The 19,676-nt window shown below is 44.6% G+C and overlaps 1 protein-coding gene across 1 annotated transcript in view; it reads right to left on the reverse strand.

Moving 5' to 3' along the window:
- Nucleotides 1-19,676, reverse strand: part of ARHGAP9 (Rho GTPase activating protein 9) — a 580,228-nt gene that overhangs the window by 196,690 nt on the left and 363,862 nt on the right. Inside the window, exon 14 of the mRNA XM_086966621.1 lies at nt 18,764-18,841. Coding sequence (XP_086822747.1) covers nt 18,764-18,841 — 78 coding nt within the window. The remainder of the gene's footprint in view (nt 1-18,763; nt 18,842-19,676) is intronic.

Below are 19,676 nucleotides of genomic sequence, written 5' to 3' on the forward strand. Positions count from 1 at the left end.
TCTACTATTACAAGAAATGCACCTTACCGCTGGAGAACTAGACCATCTGCACAAGCGTTGGCGGGGTATATTCTGTGCCACGACGTACTCAGCATATGCGCGGGGGCACTAATTTTGCTTCAGCCGGGGGTCACCTTCCAGGAAACTCGCAGGGTGGTCGATACAGAGGGACAGAATGCACTTTTAGAGGGGCTCTTAGATGGCCAACCGGTATTCCTAGGCAGCATCTATACACCTAAAACTGAACAGGGAATATTCTGGGAATCTCTGTCGGCATCTTAGCCCAGGTTACAACATCGTCATGGATACTGGGAGGGGATTACAATTGTGTGCTCACCTTTCCCTAGACAGATCCCACACTCCCCTTCCCCACTCCCTGGCTAGCACGCAGATGGGGATAACGTCCAGTGATCAATCTCAAGGAGTCCAATTCTTGGCTCCTGTAACATTATTTCAAGATGGAGGGAATCCACCAGCTGAGAGATCTTCTTCAGATCTCGGATTGGATGGTATGGTTAGATCTAAAGGACGCCTAGCTGGTGGATCCCATTTTTCTACCTCACAGATGTTTTCTGTAATTCCATTGGGGAGAGCAGAACTTCGAGTTTGTTTGTCTACCATTGGTCCGTTGGTGCTTCATTAAGCTGTTGAGGCAAGTCGTCGAACAATTGCAGGCATATTGCATGAAATTGATCGTCGACCTTGACGATATTCTAATCATGGACCAGTGTATCCGACGCCTTCTAGGCTACTTACAAACAGCTATAGATCTGCTGGAATCGTTGGGTTTCATCATCACTATGGAGAAGTAAGTCTTAACTCCGACGTAATTCATCCAATTCCTGGGCTTCTTGATAGACCCAGTATCGGCATCTCTCAGCCTTCCGGCTCGGAAGGTGACCAAGATCAGGCACGAGCTTCAGCGAACAATCTCCAAGTCGCAGATATCATTGCGTCAGTTGGCATAGATTGTGGGGCTTCTGTCGTCTTCTATCCAGGCCATCTTTCCAGGTCCTCTCCATTATCATGAGATGCAGCGTCTAAAAATCTCTCACCTCAGGAAGAGTGTCTCCTATACCCAGTTAATTCCGCTCTCCAATGAGGCAAAAGAGTAGATGAGGTGGTGGAAGGCTTTCATGGAGGCCTTGACTGGCCGGGCTATTTTCAGATCCCAACCCGATTTGGTGATCGAATCCGACGTCAGCAGCTCCGGGTTGGGCGCTCGGAGTGGGGATTTTTCAACCGGAGGAAAATGATCTTCCGCAGAGCAGGCTCTTCACATCAACTGTTTGGATTTAATGGTGGGTCCTTTGCCCTCCAAGGACAGGGTAAAATGTTCTTTCCTGCTGAAATGTGGCAGCAGTTCGCTATGTCAATCACATGAGAGTGACCCGGCCGAAGGCCTTGTTGGACCTCACCCGTACCCTTTGGAAGTATTGCCTTGCCAATCAAATTTCTCTTTCGGCGGAGCATCTTCTGGGGCATACCAATCAGGTAGCGGACTGGCACTCCGGTCATTGAAAGGATACAAGTCTATGGAAATTGCACCCTACCTTCCAGCAACTGCAGGACCAGTGGGGTCCATTCTACGTCATCCTCTTTGCCTCCTGGCTGGATTTCCTACTCGTCAGATATTGCAGTTTCAGACTGCATCCCCAGGCGGTTGCCACAGATGCCTTCCTTCAGGATTGGTTTACAAAAAGGGGGTGGTGATGAACAGAGTGTCTGAGTTAAACAGACCACTCTTACCCAGTCCAAAGATCAGGGCTTGATCCATCACCGTTATTTATCTCACCTCACCACCCCTTGTTGTAAATATTTTTGTCCACCCTAAGCGTGGAAGGGTATACTCAGATGTGAGTCCCTTGCTCATTGCACCATCAGGATTCAAGCAAGCCGGGCCGAAGAGGCTGAAATGCCAGAAACCGGTCCCCGGTAGCTTGTTTCCTTCCCAGTGTAAGAATTGGCTTTTGTAGTTTGGTTTGCCCTGTTCCCATCATGTACTGGGACAGGAACAGACTAATTTGCATACAGCCAGGTTCTGAAACTGGGATGGTGCAGTGAGCTAAAAAACGGTGTTGGATCTAGCCCTGATCTCTTGACTGGGTGAGAGTATTCTGTTTAATTCAGAGACTCTGTCCCTCACCACCCCTTGTTGTAAATGTTTTTGTCCACCCTAAGCGTGGAAGGGTATACTCAGATGTGAGTCCCTTGCTCATTGCACCATCAGGATTCAAGCAAGCCGGGCCGAAGAGGCTGAAATGCCAGAAACCGGTCCCCGGTAGCTTGTTTCCTTCCCAGTGTAAGAATTGGCTTTTGTAGTTTGGTTTGCCCTGTTCCCATCATGTACTGGGACAGGAACAGACTAATTTGCATACAGCCAGGTTCTGAAACTGGGATGGTGCAGTGAGCTAAAAAACGGTGTTGGATCTAGCCCTGATCTCTTGACTGGGTGAGAGTATTCTGTTTAATTCAGAGACTCTGTCCCTCACCACCCCTTGTTGTAAATATTTTTGTCCACCCTAAGCGTGGAAGGGTATACTCAGATGTGAGTCCCTTGCTCATTGCACCATCAGGATTCAAGCAAGCCGGGCCGAAGAGGCTGAAATGCCAGAAACCGGTCCCCGGTAGCTTGTTTCCTTCCCAGTGTAAGAATTGGCTTTTGTAGTTTGGTTTGCCCTGTTCCCATCATGTACTGGGACAGGAACAGACTAATTTGCATACAGCCAGGTTCTGAAACTGGGATGGTGCAGTGAGCTAAAAAACGGTGTTGGATCTAGCCCTGATCTCTTGACTGGGTGAGAGTATTCTGTTTAATTCAGAGACTCTGTCCCTCACCACCCCTTGTTGTAAATATTTTTGTCCACCCTAAGCGTGGAAGGGTATACTCAGATGTGAGTCCCTTGCTCATTGCACCATCAGGATTCAAGCAAGCCGGGCCGAAGAGGCTGAAATGCCAGAAACCGGTCCCCGGTAGCTTGTTTCCTTCCCAGTGTAAGAATTGGCTTTTGTAGTTTGGTTTGCCCTGTTCCCATCATGTACTGGGACAGGAACAGACTAATTTGCATACAGCCAGGTTCTGAAACTGGGATGGTGCAGTGAGCTAAAAAACGGTGTTGGATCTAGCCCTGATCTCTTGACTGGGTGAGAGTATTCTGTTTAATTCAGAGACTCTGTCCCTCACCACCCCTTGTTGTAAATATTTTTGTCCACCCTAAGCGTGGAAGGGTATACTCAGATGTGAGTCCCTTGCTCATTGCACCATCAGGATTCAAGCAAGCCGGGCCGAAGAGGCTGAAATGCCAGAAACCGGTCCCCGGTAGCTTGTTTCCTTCCCAGTGTAAGAATTGGCTTTTGTAGTTTGGTTTGCCCTGTTCCCATCATGTACTGGGACAGGAACAGACTAATTTGCATACAGCCAGGTTCTGAAACTGGGATGGTGCAGTGAGCTAAAAAACGGTGTTGGATCTAGCCCTGATCTCTTGACTGGGTGAGAGTATTCTGTTTAATTCAGAGACTCTGTCCCTCACCACCCCTTGTTGTAAATATTCCTTCAGGATTGGAGCATGGAGAAAACCTACGCCTTCCCGCCCTTTGCGATGATAACACGGCTGGTGGCCCAGGTGCGCAGGCAGCAGGCGGACTAGGTTGTGATTACTAAAACTTAGAGATCGCAAGTCTGGTTTCCAGCGATGATGGAACTTTTCTGGGATTTTCAAATCCTTCTACACCTATTTTCAGATCTCCTCCAGGATCCCCAGGACAATCCTCACCCATTGATACTAGAGGGATCTCTTCGCCTCATGGCTGGGAGGGTTACCGGGAACGTAGGAAAATCCTGGGAATTTCACAAGAAGCTGCCTTGTTGCTCGCAAGGGCCTGGGCAGATAGCACGGAAAAAAGATACCGTTCTGTATGGTCTAGATGGCAGGGTTGTTGTCCACAACACCAGGTGGATCCCGTGGGGGTAGACCTTGTCCAGGTCTTGAATTTCTTGGCGAGCTTCGTCGCCCAGGGTTTTGCCTACAGATATGTTAACACCTTTCGGTCCGCAATTTTGGTGTGTCATATCCTGGTGGACGGTCGTCCTGTTGGGAAACACCTATTAGTTTGTAAGTCATTGAGGGGTATCAGGTTATCGAATCCATCCGAGCCACTGCACTCAGTCCAATGGGAAGTAAATAAGGTCCTTTCCTTGTTTCAATCATGGCCCTCTAATAAATATCTATCCAGGAAAAAGCTTTCAGCGAAACTGGCGATGCTCTTGTGTCATATTTCTTGTCAAAGTTTTTCAGATGTACACGTCTTGGACATCACAGTAGAGTTTTTAAAAAGAAGGGGTGACCTTCTATATTACTAGGACGAAATATAATTCTACCCGGCTTTCTCGCAGGTTCCTAAACTTTGTGTGGTTCGCACCCTTAAGAGGTATGAGGTGAGACCCCATGGGGAGCGGCAATTATTGATTGCATTGAGGAAACCTCACAAGGCTGTTTCCTCCCCCACGACTGCCAGATGGGTCAGATGGGTTATGCAAGAGGCGGGTATTGACACGTCCCGCTTTGGGGCCCATTCAGTCAGAGGGGCCATGGCTTCCAAAGCCTTTGTACTGGGGGCTAGATTGCAGGACATCCTTAATGCTACAGACTGGTCGTACAAGTCCTCTTTTAAGACCTTCTACTTTAAACCAATCCCTGGTCTGGCAAACGTGATGGTGGATCAGCTTTAAACTAGTCTAATTCTCGCCTCCGGGTCCTGCCATAGTAAAGGAAAGTTTAAATTCTATTAAGGACACAGAGGCGAGGATTAGCCCGCCCGGACATTACTGCCCTTCCTAAGGGAAGTTAAAACTTTCAGTAATGTGAGTTTTGTACAAGTTTAACAAATGCTTGACTACTGCGATGTTCATATTGAATTGTGATATATTTCTCTCTCTCTATTGATTAGACTAATTGTTTAATGTTGATACCGGTGACGGGCACCTTCTCACGGTTGTTTTGTTGATTTGTAGGTACGGATGTCTTTAACACAGAAATAAGGGGACAGGATGAACCGCTTGTCGTAGGAAGAAAGAGGAAGCCAGAGAGTAGACCGGGACCATTATGTGGACTATACACATTCTAATTCGACGATTAGTTTTGTAGTTTTTTCCCAGTGTCTTATGGGCAATGTTATTTTATCATCTTACAAGTTATTCTTTGAAGGCTGCTGGTTTAATAAATAAACAAAGAAAAGCCTAATCCTGCCTCAGTGTCCTTAATAGAATTGAAACTTTCCTTTATGGATGCTAGGAAATTTTTCATTTCAACCCATATTTTCCAAAAATGGCATTATGAGAATGTTATATTGATGGTATTTTTTTATCTAGTCAGGTTATGAAGAAGCTGTTATGTTTGGACCTTAGATTAACCAACAGATGAGTTTCTCAAATTGACTATGAACAACAGCAGAACAGAGATTTCCTTCTTAGATATGATAAAAACTACTGACAATAATCTCAAGTGTGAGGTATGCCACAAACCCACTGACCGTAATAACCTTTTACAGTATGAAGGTTGTCACCCAAAAGCTCTATGGGACAATCTTCTGGTTGGACAATTTCTGAGGCTACGATGCAATTGCACAGAGAAACAAAACTACAGTCATAATGCACATTTGTTAACTAAAAAACTGCAAGAGCAGGAATATCCAAAAAAGCTAATGCAAAGAGCACCTAAAAGGGCCTACTCCAGAGACTTATTATTGCAGACATTACAAAAACACCTACTACTGACCATCTTACTTGTGTGACAACATATGGGACCCAATTTAATGTAATACAGAAAATTGTCAATAGGAACTGGAGTATTCTTACGTCTAGGGCACTGAGGTTTGAAAAACCAATGTTTGCTTTCCAAACGGGGGAAATCTATCAAAGATGAGCTGGTACACACATGCCTCAAAAAAACCTATGATCAAAAATAATCTTGTCACTGAGTGGAATCTTCCACCCCCAGCAGGTCATTCGCCTTGTGGACATTGTATATTATGCAGATTTTCAAGAAGAGTAAAACAAACAGACTTAGGGATGCATGTACCATGGGTTCTATGACAATTTTCTAACTGTGATTCTGTGAATGTAATCTATATGATAACATGTCCTTGTGTTAAGATGCCAAGATACATAGGGATGGCTACACTTAAGGGGAAGACAAAAATTAATAAACACAAGAGCACCATCAGGTGCTAAAAGACCTACAAAAATGATGTGGCACCTTCTTGAACAAGACCACATCGAGAATGACATAGAATGGACAATTATCGATCAAATATCATCGAGTGTGATCAACATCAATAATCAGCTTTTATATGTGAAGTAAAGGTGAATCTACCGCCTGGGGTCATCAAGTAGGGGCCTCAACGATGATGTACAATGGACACAACTTTAATTGGAACACTATATGGCCACGGTGTGAGGTTGTCACCTTTGAGCTGTTTAAACATTTATCTTTCTCGACCCTCCCCTTCAAGTCCCCTCTACCTCTCTGGGAGATTTTTACCTTTTAGAAATATGAACACCGATTGTACTTTGACCCTTTTTACAATTTTATTACTGATTTTTTTTGTGTGGGGTTATAATATAGACCCCATCCCCATAAACACTTTTGTGTTTCTGTTATTTGTATCTGAGTATAACATTATTCACACTTTTCATCAGTGGGTTTGGTCGATTAGTGTTCCTCTATAGAAACCAAGCCATTTGTTTAATCTTGTTATGCCACTCAAATTGAGTCAAGAATTATCCCCTCAACAGTCCATTCTTGAATGATTAGTTAGTCCCTATGACTACCTCATTTCTAAATTAACATTTTAAGTTTAGGTTTGTGTGTTCTTTCTTCATGTTGCGTTTACCATAAACAGCAAAGACTTCATTTCCCATAAGTCTGAGTGTTGGTACGTCATGTATAGGTTATATACGAATACATGTACATGATGCAATGCGTATGCATTGTAAAGGATCACATATTCTGCGTCTCCCTCTTCCAATATACAGCAGTATGGGGATACTATAGGTGTTGGTGTAAAGGACAGTATCTACCACTTGACAAAGTGTGTGCCCGGATAGATTGATAGAGGCTACACACTATAGTAGTCAAGGCGAGTTATTTAATCCCCCAGATCATGTACGGATATAAACTAAGGGTCTGCTTCACAAAGGCAAACTTAGAACTGAAATCTAAGTTTAGACCTGATGTCTAAATTTAGACCTGAAATCTAACTTTAGACTTCAGGTTTTAAGTTAGAATCCAGGTCTAAAGATAGACTTTAGATCTAAACCTAGACCTCAGGTATAGAGTTAGACTTTAGGCCATTTTTACATTTTTAATATTGAATTTGTTTGCGTGGAGGCATGATATAGAAACTCCTATAAGCACTTTTCATCAATGGGTTTGGTCAATAATCATTCTTCTATAGAAACCAAGCCACTCATTTCATCTTGTTATACCACTCAAACTGAGCCATTAATTATCCCTTCAACAGTCCATTTTTTAAATTATTAGTTAGTCAATATGAGTATAGCTTTGTGTGTTCTTTCTTCATGTTGTTTTCACCATAGAGAACCATAGAGAGCACAGACTTAATTTCCCATGAGTCTGAGTGTTGATACACCATGTACAGGTTACATAAGGACACATGCACATGATGCAATGCAATAGATCATGTGTTCCGCATCTCCATTTTCCAATATAAGCACTATGGGGATACTCATGGTGTAGGTGTAAAGGACAGAATCTACCTCTTGACATAGTAGGTGCCCCGATGGTTTGAAAGAGGCTACACACTATTGTAGTCAAATCTCTTTATTTAATACCCCAGATCACATACAGATATAAACTCAGGGCCCGATTCACAAAGGTAACCTTAGACATGACTTCTAAATTTAGACTTAAAGTCTAAGTTTAGACCAGAAGTTTAAATTTAGACTCGAAGTTTAAGATTAGATGGCAAGTCTAACTTCAGATGTGAAGTCTAAATTTAGACTGGAAGTCTAAGTTCAGATCCGAAGTCTAACTTTAGACTTCAAGTCTAAAGATTGACTTTAGAACTAAACTTACATTTCAGGTCTGAAGTTAGACTTTAGAACTAAACTAAGACTTCAGGTCTAAGTTTACCTTTGTGAATTGGGACCTAAGTGTATACGAGCGATAATATGTGATCTCATTACATGGCTATTTCCCTTCACATTAGCCGCATTATATCTTCCACCACTGAGGACTGTGGGAATTCATCTGTGTGTCTTGTCTTCTATTTGTTGAACGTTTTAGTTTGTCCATTTGCCGAATGGCACCATTATACTACTAGCTCATTTATATGTATATGTCTTAACCAGTACATATATGACAATATGTATTTTCAAATAACTATTTTTCTCTTCAAGCATCAACAGTCTGTAAGCACAGACAACTATCACTTAGTCTTGCTCAGTCACTGGAAGTTTCAGTGGACATTTCTTTTGATATGTCAGTTATTGGTAATGCAAATAGAGCATGGCTACAGAGGAGATGTCCTCCATTCTGAACCATGATGCCTGAATTTACTCCTAAGATGGCTAAGTGACCATGTTGTCTGGATGTTATCATGTTCGCCACCTGCATGTAAACACACTTTGCTTGATTTTACAGCATCATCAATCACACAAGAATCCCTCACATTCCCTAGAGTTTTACAGTGCTCACTAATGGGATGAGTATGAAGAATGAATACATTTGGATGTGGTAACATGCATTGACATATACCCTTGTCATGAGCATGTTTGATAAAAAGGAAGCTTTTCTGATATTAGTTGAATTTGTTCCTCATACAAATATATTTTTGGTTTAATATTCTCCTATAGGATTTTATACTGAATAAAAACTGATAGGTATGAGAGCCTTTGCCTCCTTCTTTCTGCATGGAATCCATGTATTGAATGAGTAGGTAGCTCTTTGGCCCTGAAGAAGACCTTTGACCAGGTTAGGCACTTTGTTAGGCCGAAACATGTTGATATTTTGAAGTGGTCCGGTGAAACATTAATTTCTACCTGTACGCCACATTGTTTAATTTTAACCCATACCAGGGGTACCAATTAATAAAGACCTTTTCTTTGGATATACATCTAGGTATTTTTAACTTATGTATTTTACCTTTGGATTTGTCCTATAGAAAAGATACCTAATAACTCCTTTTTTGAGTTGAGTACACTGGAGTTGTACCATCCTACTCCAGTGTGGGAGGTCGCCTATGATGAAGCATGCCATTATAAGTTATGGGTAGTGACCTCCTAAATCTCTCAAGATTACCCTTTAGGTCAAGACCGGTTCTATATCTCAGAACAAGATATGATTTATATATATCTCTTCAAGTACCTTGTGTGGTAGTATGCTGTAAGTTTTTTTGACTGATGCTGCTGGTTTTTCAACTCTGAAAGTGCGTTGAGGCCTGCTAACCAGACCTCAGTCCTAGTGCCCTGACCCTAAAGTGTATGTTGAATTGGCTACAGGCAACTGGAAAAATCTAACGTACCTGTAGCTCCCTAGTAAATGGTATTCTGGGCATTTAAGTTAGAGAGGTACCCCAGGGCATGTAGTATTGGTTGTGCTACCCTGGCCCTCCCCAAGTAACACAAGTCCCCCAGTCCACCACTGCAGACTGGTAGAACAGTTGTGCACTGCTACCCCGACTCTGCCATTGAAAGCAATGGCAAAGCCACCACTTCCCCTACATATGTCTGCGTGAGTCACCCCTCTGGCAGGTCTACAGAGCCCAAATGGCAGGGCACAGCACATGGCACAGGCAAGATATGTACTTTACATGTCCTGAGAGTAAAACATGCGTAATAACAGTTTTCACTGGGCCGCTCAATTGGAGAGTGCAGGGTTACACACTGACTCCTCAACTGTGCTAACGCCTGACAGGTGTGACCAACAAAGTGACCCCTCCAAAATAACAAACAACTTGCTGTGATGTATCTCATGTCAAAATTAAAGTAACTTGTTTCAGTGTGTAGCTTTAGCCAAGCTGCCACTTTGTTGCCTTTAAAGGTCCTGTACCTTCCCGGGCACACATGGAGCTTGTTCCACAAGACAACTTTCTGTCCTCTTGCAGAAATTTGCTAATGACTTTCAGGAAGGAGAATAATGAGAGACTGCTGGTCAGAGAGGTGTCACCTCCCTCCTGCACAAAGCCGCTTGGTTGTTAGCCCCAAAAAGCAGCCTGTAAGGGTGAAGCCGCCTTGGAAGGGCAGATATGTACTACCAGGGGGAGGGCTGCCCCATTGTTGCGATAGACAGGCTGGCATGGGAGGCAGAGGAGAAACCAGCTGCTAAACAATAAGTAAGCCACACCCCAGGGGTAGGCTAGTGAGGTCTGTACACCATGAGAGGGTCTTGCCATCTTGGGAGTGGGAAGAATGGTGCATCCTGGGATAGTCAGATGCCACACTACACAGGAAGTGGTAACCAGGTGGGAGGGAACCTGGCAGCCCATTTGCTATCAACTGCATCGTGCCCTGAGGGCACTTTCCGAGCATAAAGAGTGCACCTCTTTCACCCAGAAGAAGGACTGAAGGTGGACTACCCTATTGCACCGAGGGACCAGCAAATAGAGGCTGCCCAGATGAGGACTGCCCCTCCTGCACCTGGTGGCTAGAGAAGAGAGGGACTTGTGCCTGCTGTGTCCATCTCAGGGAGAAGCTGTCTCCAGAGACCAGTCAAGCCAAGAGAACTCCAAGGGCCAGCTAACAGGCCTCGCGCTTGCAGCACAGGGACACAACAGCTGAAAAAGCCTGCTGGAGCAAGTTGGTAGCCGTAAGTCCTAAAGCCGCTACCATCGCCGCTGTACAGCACTGAGGACCAAGACCTGAATCACAGTGTTGCACCCAAGTTTTCTGAGTCCGAGAGTGCTGTCGGACAGTTGGTGGACCCACAGAGGGAAAGTTATCGACCCAGAAAGGACTGGCCAATGACCTGACAAACGGCGACTCATAGTCCAGTGGCAACTAGAGTTCGGGCAGAAATGAGAGGACTTTGTGGGACGGCGACTCTGCAACCAGGGCCCTCACAATCTTTGAGGACTGAAGAATTCCTGCAGGAACAACCCTGTCGACTACATCACATCCACAGCATCCTTGGAGCATCTACAGCATCCTTTATCCCTTGCACCAGGACCACTCCATAGGAATCCATTGCAAAAGCACCTGGAAATGCTGAAAGACTGCTTCCTCTGTGAAAGTAATGTTCTTCAGGACCTTGCTGGTCCCCCTGTAAAGCTCTATGCCTGAGATGGTTGCCTAATGTACTTCTAACCGACAGCATTGACACTTACCTACGTTTTTTTTAGAACATTTCTAAGTGTCCAACTCGTTGACTTTGCCAAGGCTTCTTCACAGTTGAGTAAAATTGCATTGATTAATTACTGCTAGTAAAATCTATATCTCCGGAGCCCTCTGGTGGATCTTTATTATTCTACTGTCTAAAATCTTATAAAAAATACAGTCTATATTTATGAATTGGTCTCGGATTTCCTGAGTGTTGTGTCAATTTTGTCTTCAATTGTTTTGGTATTGCTTAAATGCTTAACACATATTCGTCTGTGTAAGCTTTGCTGCTCAGTGCCACAGCTACCCAGCGTTGAGCTGAGGGTTTGACAGACGAAATCTAATGGACCTAAAGGGGTTGGCAAGTGTATTGCATGGTGAGGTAGCACAACCACACCATATAATACATCCCATTTATTCACATTAAATATAATCAAAACAGCAAAATATAAGACAACTGTGCCTATAAAGGCTGGATATTTTGGAAAGCTCACCACACATCGAAATTCTCCCTACATACTGAATGGCTTATTTAGTCGAGGGACGCCTGGCTGCCAGGATGACACTCACTACTGCGGAAGGAAGATCCAAAGCCAGCCGTCAACTTTCACTGCTCAATCTCCAAGCAGGGACGTTGGAGTGCAGGCTTGGGTGCAGGACCCTGCCCTGTTGTTACGACAAGAGGTCCTTCAAAAGAGGGAATCGGATCAGAAGACAAATGGTTATGGACAAAAGCTCTAGATACCACACTCTCCATGCTTACTCCGGGAACACCAGAACAATCGTTCCTGATCTTTTTCAAGACTCTGAGCAGGAGAGGCAGAGGTAGGAAGTCATACAGGACCTCCGAGGTCCAATCTAAATGGACTGCCTTGGGAACTCAAATGCACAAAAGTTTGGATGTTGCGCGCTTTCAGCAGTACCAAAAAGATTGATCAAATGTTCTTTGTGTAACTAGAAGACACCCTGTGCCATCTCTGAAAACTGAAACCGCAGGTGAGAGCTGCAGAACAAAGGGTGTGGAAATAGGCATCCTGCATTTCCAACACTACGAGCAGTCTCCTGGGTCCAGGGCAGTCAGAACTTTGGCCAGGGTGAGTATTCTGAACTTGTACTTAGTGAGGAGAAAATTCTGGAGGCAAAGGTAGAGGAAAGGACAGAGGCCTCTGTCCTTCTTTGGCACCAGGAAATAACAGGAATTACAACCAGTCCCAAGCTCTGATGCGGATGCATCTCGATGGCTCCCTTTTCAAATAGACCCTGAGCTTCCCCTCACAAACTGGGCAAGAGGTGTTGTGATGTAGAATGTATATTCAGAGGGATCGAGAGAAGGAGGAGGGTGTCTCCATTTTGTACAATTTGGAGCACCCATCGGACTGATGTAATGCTCTGCCACCTATGGTGCAAGCCATAAGAACAGACCTAGGGACAATTGCTTGGGGGGTCCAGGCACAATGTGCAGTAATTCGATTTTGGAAACGTCTTGAAAATTATCAAAAAGTTGCCCATTGGTGTCGAAATGAAATACAACATAGTGACCTAAAATGGGCAAAGATATGTAAGAAGAGAATGTTACAGGCCTGCGAAAATATAAAAGTGGATATATCTCGTGATTCGCTAACAATCGAGTGCTCAAAACATGAGCTAAGAACCAAAGGGCAAGCCGCTTCTAGAAGCACGGAAAGGGTATATCTTGGCAAAAAAATATCGGTGGAGTTTATGATGAATGCATGGGCAAAGGAAACCTGGTTCCCTTACTTGGATCTATTGCCTAACCCGTGGTTTAGGCAAGAGATTCTAAGGTTACGCATTGGGATCAACCCATGGATATCAAATAAAGAACTCAAAACTAAAATGTTGGACCCTAATGGGCACTGTAAATGCAGGTTGGGTACAAAAGGGGATACCTTGCACTTCTTGTTGGACTGTACAAATATTTTAGAACAGCGTAAACTTTGGCTGCGTCCAATATTCGTAAAATATGATAGAAGACAAGCACTTGATCTAATTACAGAACTTCCAAGCATTGATATTGTAATCGCACTTAGGAAATTTATAAAGGTTGTACAGAGTTTTATAATAAGTCAGGAATAGATTTTAAGGTTTTAAATAGATCTGTGTCTAGAGATAACCGGTTTTATAAATTTTTAAGGATAAAAATCATATGGAGTAATTGATAATATGTGTATCCAGTTTTAAATGTTATATGTCTGAAAGAAGTCCATTTACACCTTTCTTTTAAAGGAATGAGATCTTAATGAGAACTTTGTATGTATTGCTGCTGATAGAAATTAATTTTAATGTAAGTAAGTACTGTGTATTGGTTTAAAGATTACGATCTAAATAAACTTACCCTTTGAACTGAAAACCTATGGAGGCAAAGGTGATCTGACCTCCTACCAGGCGATTGTGCGCAGCTGAGGACAAACTAAAAGCATTACAGCAGCTGTGGAGGGGGGCATGGTTTTGGGAAGTTTGATGCCCCTGAGTGTCTGGACACTAATGGCTGCACCCCTAGACTCTACCTCAAAATGCTTGGGGGGCCTGTTGCAGCTGAGGGAAGGTCTGACACAGCCTCTGCTTATATCCACTCCCGATTCCTCAAATGGGCCGAAACTGTTGGGGAAACTGCCATAAAGGCGGTGCTTGCCCAAGAAATTGTGCTGTTACCTTGCTCTCCTTGAAGCGCTTCAAGGCTGAGTCCGCTTTGCCTCTGAAGAGACATGTGCCACCAAATTACATATCCATCAGGGATAGTTGGACAGCACTAGAAAATCCAGTTGAATATATCCAAGCATGTTGCAGAAGCACCACACTTTAGCCGATTGCCCTACCCAGCCAGTCAGTACTGTTCAGGCCTGAGCAAATTACATATTTAGCAGGATCCTGACCATCCTGAATGAAGCTGGAGGTTGACCCTGAGGTTTTTTGGAACTGCTGCCAAGATCTTTGCCACCATGTCCTGCACCACATGCAAGTATCTACCTAGGAGGCAACCAAGTTCACTGAAAGGAGGGCAATGCTAGTGGAGATGAACTTGTGTTTTGAAAATGTTTTTATGCATTTTCCATGCAGTGTGATCAGAAACACATTTGGGTTCAGCATGCTCTGAATTACCATGCTTTCTGGCATAAGGTGTTGGAGGAGAAAGGCAGGATCACCTGAAGCAGGACTGTGTCTCCTCCCTATTTGATGGTTTACTGGTGGAAAAGATCCTGGTTTTGCCCAGGTGCCCCGCAGTGTATCAGTCATGGCCTTACGAAATGGTAGGAGGAGCTCCTATGTTGTCTGTCTAGCAGTAGTATTTTGTAAGGACATTGCTTTTGGCCTTACTAGTGGTAAAATGCAAGTCAAGGACATCTGCTCCCCACCATAGAAAAGGAGGCAGACTCTTCAGTTGCTGGAGCGGGAGTAGAAGAGAGTTGGCCAGCGTCAGGTGAAGTTTGAGCCCACTGGCATCTTGTAGGTCAAGAAAATGGTTTCCGTCATTATAAACATTATTGTCCTCATCATTAGGGTCAGGCAGGTCATAATAGAGCAGAAGCCTGAGGGTTGTAACTAAGGTGGAGGTGATGGCAGATTAGCTTCTAGTTCAAAAGGACTATCGCCACCTCTCACAGCTGATGTCTCTCTGAATAAGATTAGGCTACTGGGTGTGAGCTTTGCGACTTTGTTAGAGGTTGCAGCGGATTCGCTTCAGAGTTCGAAAGGACTATCGGCTCCACCTCCGGTGGCGTCAGCGTTGGTGCCGGCGCTAAAACAAGGGGTCCCGGCATCGTTCTTGGAGCCATAAAGAACATTAGGTGTGGTGCCGGTCCTGAAGTTTACATGACCTCAAAATGGGGTCAAGGGACACAGTTGGCATTTGGAGCGAATTCACAGGCAGTAATTTGACTTGAACCCCCTTGAATCGTTAGGGCCTATAGGTGGGATCCAGTAAGGTACCGTATATTTGCAACATGGCATTCCTGAGTTCCATGATCTGTTGAAGCGTCACCGATGAACCCAGGAATGCGAGTTGCATCGGAACGAGGGCCAGAGCCTGGGTTTGCACCCAGTGCATCTTGCGACTTCGCTTGATGGGAGCTGCACGAAGAAGGGGAGCAGTGTTTGGACTTCTTGTGCTTCTTCTTCTTCGAGTTATCTGATAACTTGCACATCGAAGCGGCTCGATCACAAGGACGCCATCAAGAACGAGAATGCATCTTCGACTTTGAGCAGAATTGGGCTTTCCCAAATTTTCGGCAATGTTCCATGATGTTTAGCTTTAGCTTTTCAACCCTATATGGCCTTCAGATTAATCTTTGCGCACTTGTCACATTATGTCAATTAGTGTGAGAAGCCCAGACGTTGTAGACAGACCTTGTAATAGGCCATCACCGACATCTGAATTTGGCAATCCTTACAAGTTTAAGCACTGTTGTTTTAGAAGGGGACATGTCCCTTGCACACTAGAATTATGATAAACAAGTCTGTAAGGTCTAGGAGAATTCGGGGGAACAAGCTCTAGATCCGTGTCGGAAGGTGCGTAATGAAAGGAACAGGCGTCAGCTCACAGAGGTGGTGGCTATGCAGGTGCCCCATCATCACATACAGGTTGCAATGGATCTGACGTAGAGCAGCATGATGCCACCTACTGATCTGCAAGGGAATTGCTGAAGAAAATCCACTGGATCCACTTTGGTACCTGGGGGTATCCACAAAGTAAAAAATTTACAGTTAGAAGTATCCATCAGAAAGGTAAACATTTCACCAGTACGTCCGTTGGCTTAGACATGTCCCGCCTGATGACTTGGGGCCATCCTGTGTGCTCTTTCTATGCTGGAGGAGGCATGAGAGTCTCCCAGGACATGTGCCAAGAGGCCAAACAGAAAGGCTTCCCAATGTGGGCCCTCGGCTCCTTCCTGCAGATTTTGTTATGTAAATGTTATTGCGTCTGAGGGGGTACTCTAAATCTTTATGTTTCAGAGTGTGAAGAATCAGGTCTGGGTCTGCGAGAGTACATTTTTGCTATTATCACTTTCCTTCTCGAACCTCGCAACCTTAATTCCATCTTGACCACCCGGGATCCTACCGGGTCAATATCAGCATTGAAAGAGTCCACTAGCGCACAGAGGTGTGATTTCAGAATTCTCAAGTTTGTGGCGATATCTGCTTTTAAGTCTTCTGTAGATTAGCCTTGAAGTTGGAGAGACTCTCCAGAATATTAACCTTCATAAGAGTCTGGCACCCCCTCCCCAGTGACTTCTCTGGATGAGCCATGGCTGTTACTTCCCCCAGGTTTGTGTCTTAAAGAAAGTCAAAATGCTCTTCTGAACCTTCTTTTTTGGCTGGCATGTATGTGTCTCAGGCAAATTCCGCCCTGTGGCTAGAGGCCACTAAAGAGGTGGCTGATAGAGAAGCATCAAGTCTCCTCATGAGGAAAAGGCAACCTGCATGCAACAAATCATCACACGGGGCCCAAGGGTTTCAAAGGGAGGCATGTGGCAGAACCCAAGCCCCTAGTCAGCACAGAAATGTAGCTTCTCACCCAACCACTGGGGGCCACCGAGGTGGGCGAGCTTCAAGCCTGCCATGGCTTCTGTACTTGTCCATAGGCCACAGTAGTTAAAATAAGCAGGTCCACCCCTGCAGATATCTGCTTCTTAGCACAAGTTGCAACTGTTTCAGGCTGCACGTCGACAATCGGTTACAGTTCCAGGCATGCTGCACGTTGCTCCCCTCAGCAAGTGGAACCGGTCTCTAAGGACTCCCTTCATCCCCCACAGCACACCTTGCTTGTGGGGCTTGGAAGAGGGAGGCCAGTTACGGAGATATCCGATGGAAATTACAGGGCCTCACTGGAGCGATGAAAGGGCATGTCTACATAGACCTTTTTGCCTGGCTATGCCTGCCGAATGCCTGCCTTTTGTAAGTGTACATGAAGCACACAATGATTTCCTGAATAGTAGGTTGAAGGGTATCTAGGTCTTTGGAGATGCAGTAACGAACAAGCCTCTACCACTTTGCCATGTAATAGGCCTGAGTTGTGAGCTAACATGCATCCTTTAAAATTGACATACAATCTTATGGAAGGTAGAAGTTTGCGAATTCTTGGACATTAGTTGTCATATTGTACGGTTGAGTTGCTCAGGGTCCGGATGCCTGTTGACCTTGTCTTTGCATGCGAAGGTCCAGCCTGAGGGTAAGCCTCTTGTTGGTCAGAGAGACATCTCGAGGCAGGCGGAGTACCAAGGTTGCCTGGTTCAGGTTGACCCTTCTAGGCTGAGCGTTAGTGACATTTGTTTGAGTTTCCTCACCACGAAAAAAAGGAACGGGAGAGGTGAAAAAGCATAGGCAAAATATATCCCTGACTGGTTGATCCATAGTGCATTGTCCATGAACTGTGGATGTGGGTACATGGCAGCGAAGACTGGGCATTTTGCTATTTTTGGGGTAGCTAACAGTTCTATATGAGGTGTCTCCCAATGCCTTGTTGATGCAACCTGCTGCTCAGGTCCACAAAGTCATTGTCCACCCCAGGAGGTGCTCCACTATGAGGTAAATGCCATGGCAGATAGCCCAGTGCCAGATCATTTTAGACTGGAATCCATCCCCAAAAAACACCATAACACATTTTTGAGTATGTTCTTCACGTATCAAGCTCGCCCTTCATGTAGCAGTAGGACAAGTTGGTGAAGACAGCAAGAAATAAAGCAGGCAAGACCAGAATTTTACCCCAGGTGTAAATCCCTGCTTCATGCGTCATTACCTTCCTACTCAAAAGGTGAAATACTTGTACCGTTCAAAAAGACCATGCACCACTGTTAGATCACAAGATGGAATAGTGGCACAGTACCCCGGCACTAATGCTAGTAAGGAGGGAACAGGCTATTAGACGGGAAAAGCCAATTGAGAGGCCTTTGGCAGGTAGCGCTCTGTGTAGCTGCTGAAATGCTGAGCCCAGGTCGCATCCGTCAGATATAACACGTGAAAAGATGCCTATAGTATTTTGCACTTTATAAATGAGCAAAGCCACGAGGCATGTGTTGTTGCAGGTAATACTGAAAACCCTTATTATCCTTACATTTTGTTTGTGCTATTGTAGTATATTCACCATGATAATTTACACATCAACCAGCTCTCTATTCCCTTAGCATCAAAACTAATAGTTGTGTCTAGGCAAATTTTAAACTGGAAACACTTCCGATTTGGAAGCTTTTTGGGCATTGTATAACAAATTAAACTATTTAGTTATAAAAGTCACTCTCCCATAGACTACTGAAACGCCTATACCAGTTGTAATGCCTCCGCATCTCCTACATATCCTGAACGTCGACTAAACACAGTTCACTTTGGAGAAATCCCAGCCACGAAACACCCACCTCCTCCTAATCTAAATTAGATTTGAGCTGCTTCCATGCCATTTGCAAAAGAGAAGTTACTCACCCCTGTCAACAATAAAGCGAAGCTTCTGGATGACGGCCAAGTTACCATTGACTCGGTAGATTCCATCGACGTTGAGCCCTGTAACGGAAACATCAGGAAAGGGCAGTTCATTTTGCTGACTGAAAAAAATCTCATCAAAAATATGCCCCCAAAACGGATTCTGCAGGACTTTGAAATATATATATATATATATTTTTTAATTTCTTTATTAGAGAGTTCAGCAAAAACAGCACATAATACATGACATTATGGCCAAAACAAGCGTCTCCTACAATGGAAATGTGCATAAATCATGAGGATACAGTTGCAACATTAGGCCTCCCAATGAATATTCATCCAAATACAGTAAGCACACAAACTTCCCCCCCACCTCCCCCACCCAAGAAACAACCGCCAGGCGCCAATTAAAAGTAAATATTACGGAGCCCCACACAGAGGGAGACTCCCACCCCAAAGGCGTCCTATCCACTAGGTGTGCGACAAATAGCATTATCTAAACAGTACCATAACAATGCTGTAAATTTTAGGAGTGAGGAACTTCCCAGAGAAAGACAGCTTTACAAGAGTGTCCAAAGCAGGTCCATGCTTAAGATCACACCTTCAAATCATATCAGGGTGTGCTAACATGTATGCTGTAATAGGACTCCATACGTCCTTGGGGCGAGAAGCTTCAGGCAGCTCCTCCTCGTATGTCTGCAGAAGATCCCTACAAGAAGCTAGATCCGTGAACCACTGCTTGATAGTAGGTGCAGACCTCGATCCCCATTTCCTCGCCACCGCCCTCTTTGCCAACAAAGTGGAGACCGCCACAATGCGTCTACTAGCAGGTTTCAACTTGGCCACATACCCAAAAGGGCATACCTCTGGCGTACAGGACACCCGCTCAAGCACAATCTCCGTCAAGACTCGAGCC

Source organism: Lissotriton vulgaris, chromosome 1_1 (genome assembly GCF_964263255.1).
Source record: "Lissotriton vulgaris chromosome 1_1, aLisVul1.2, whole genome shotgun sequence".
In the NCBI taxonomy this organism is placed as follows: Eukaryota; Metazoa; Chordata; class Amphibia; order Caudata; family Salamandridae; genus Lissotriton; species Lissotriton vulgaris.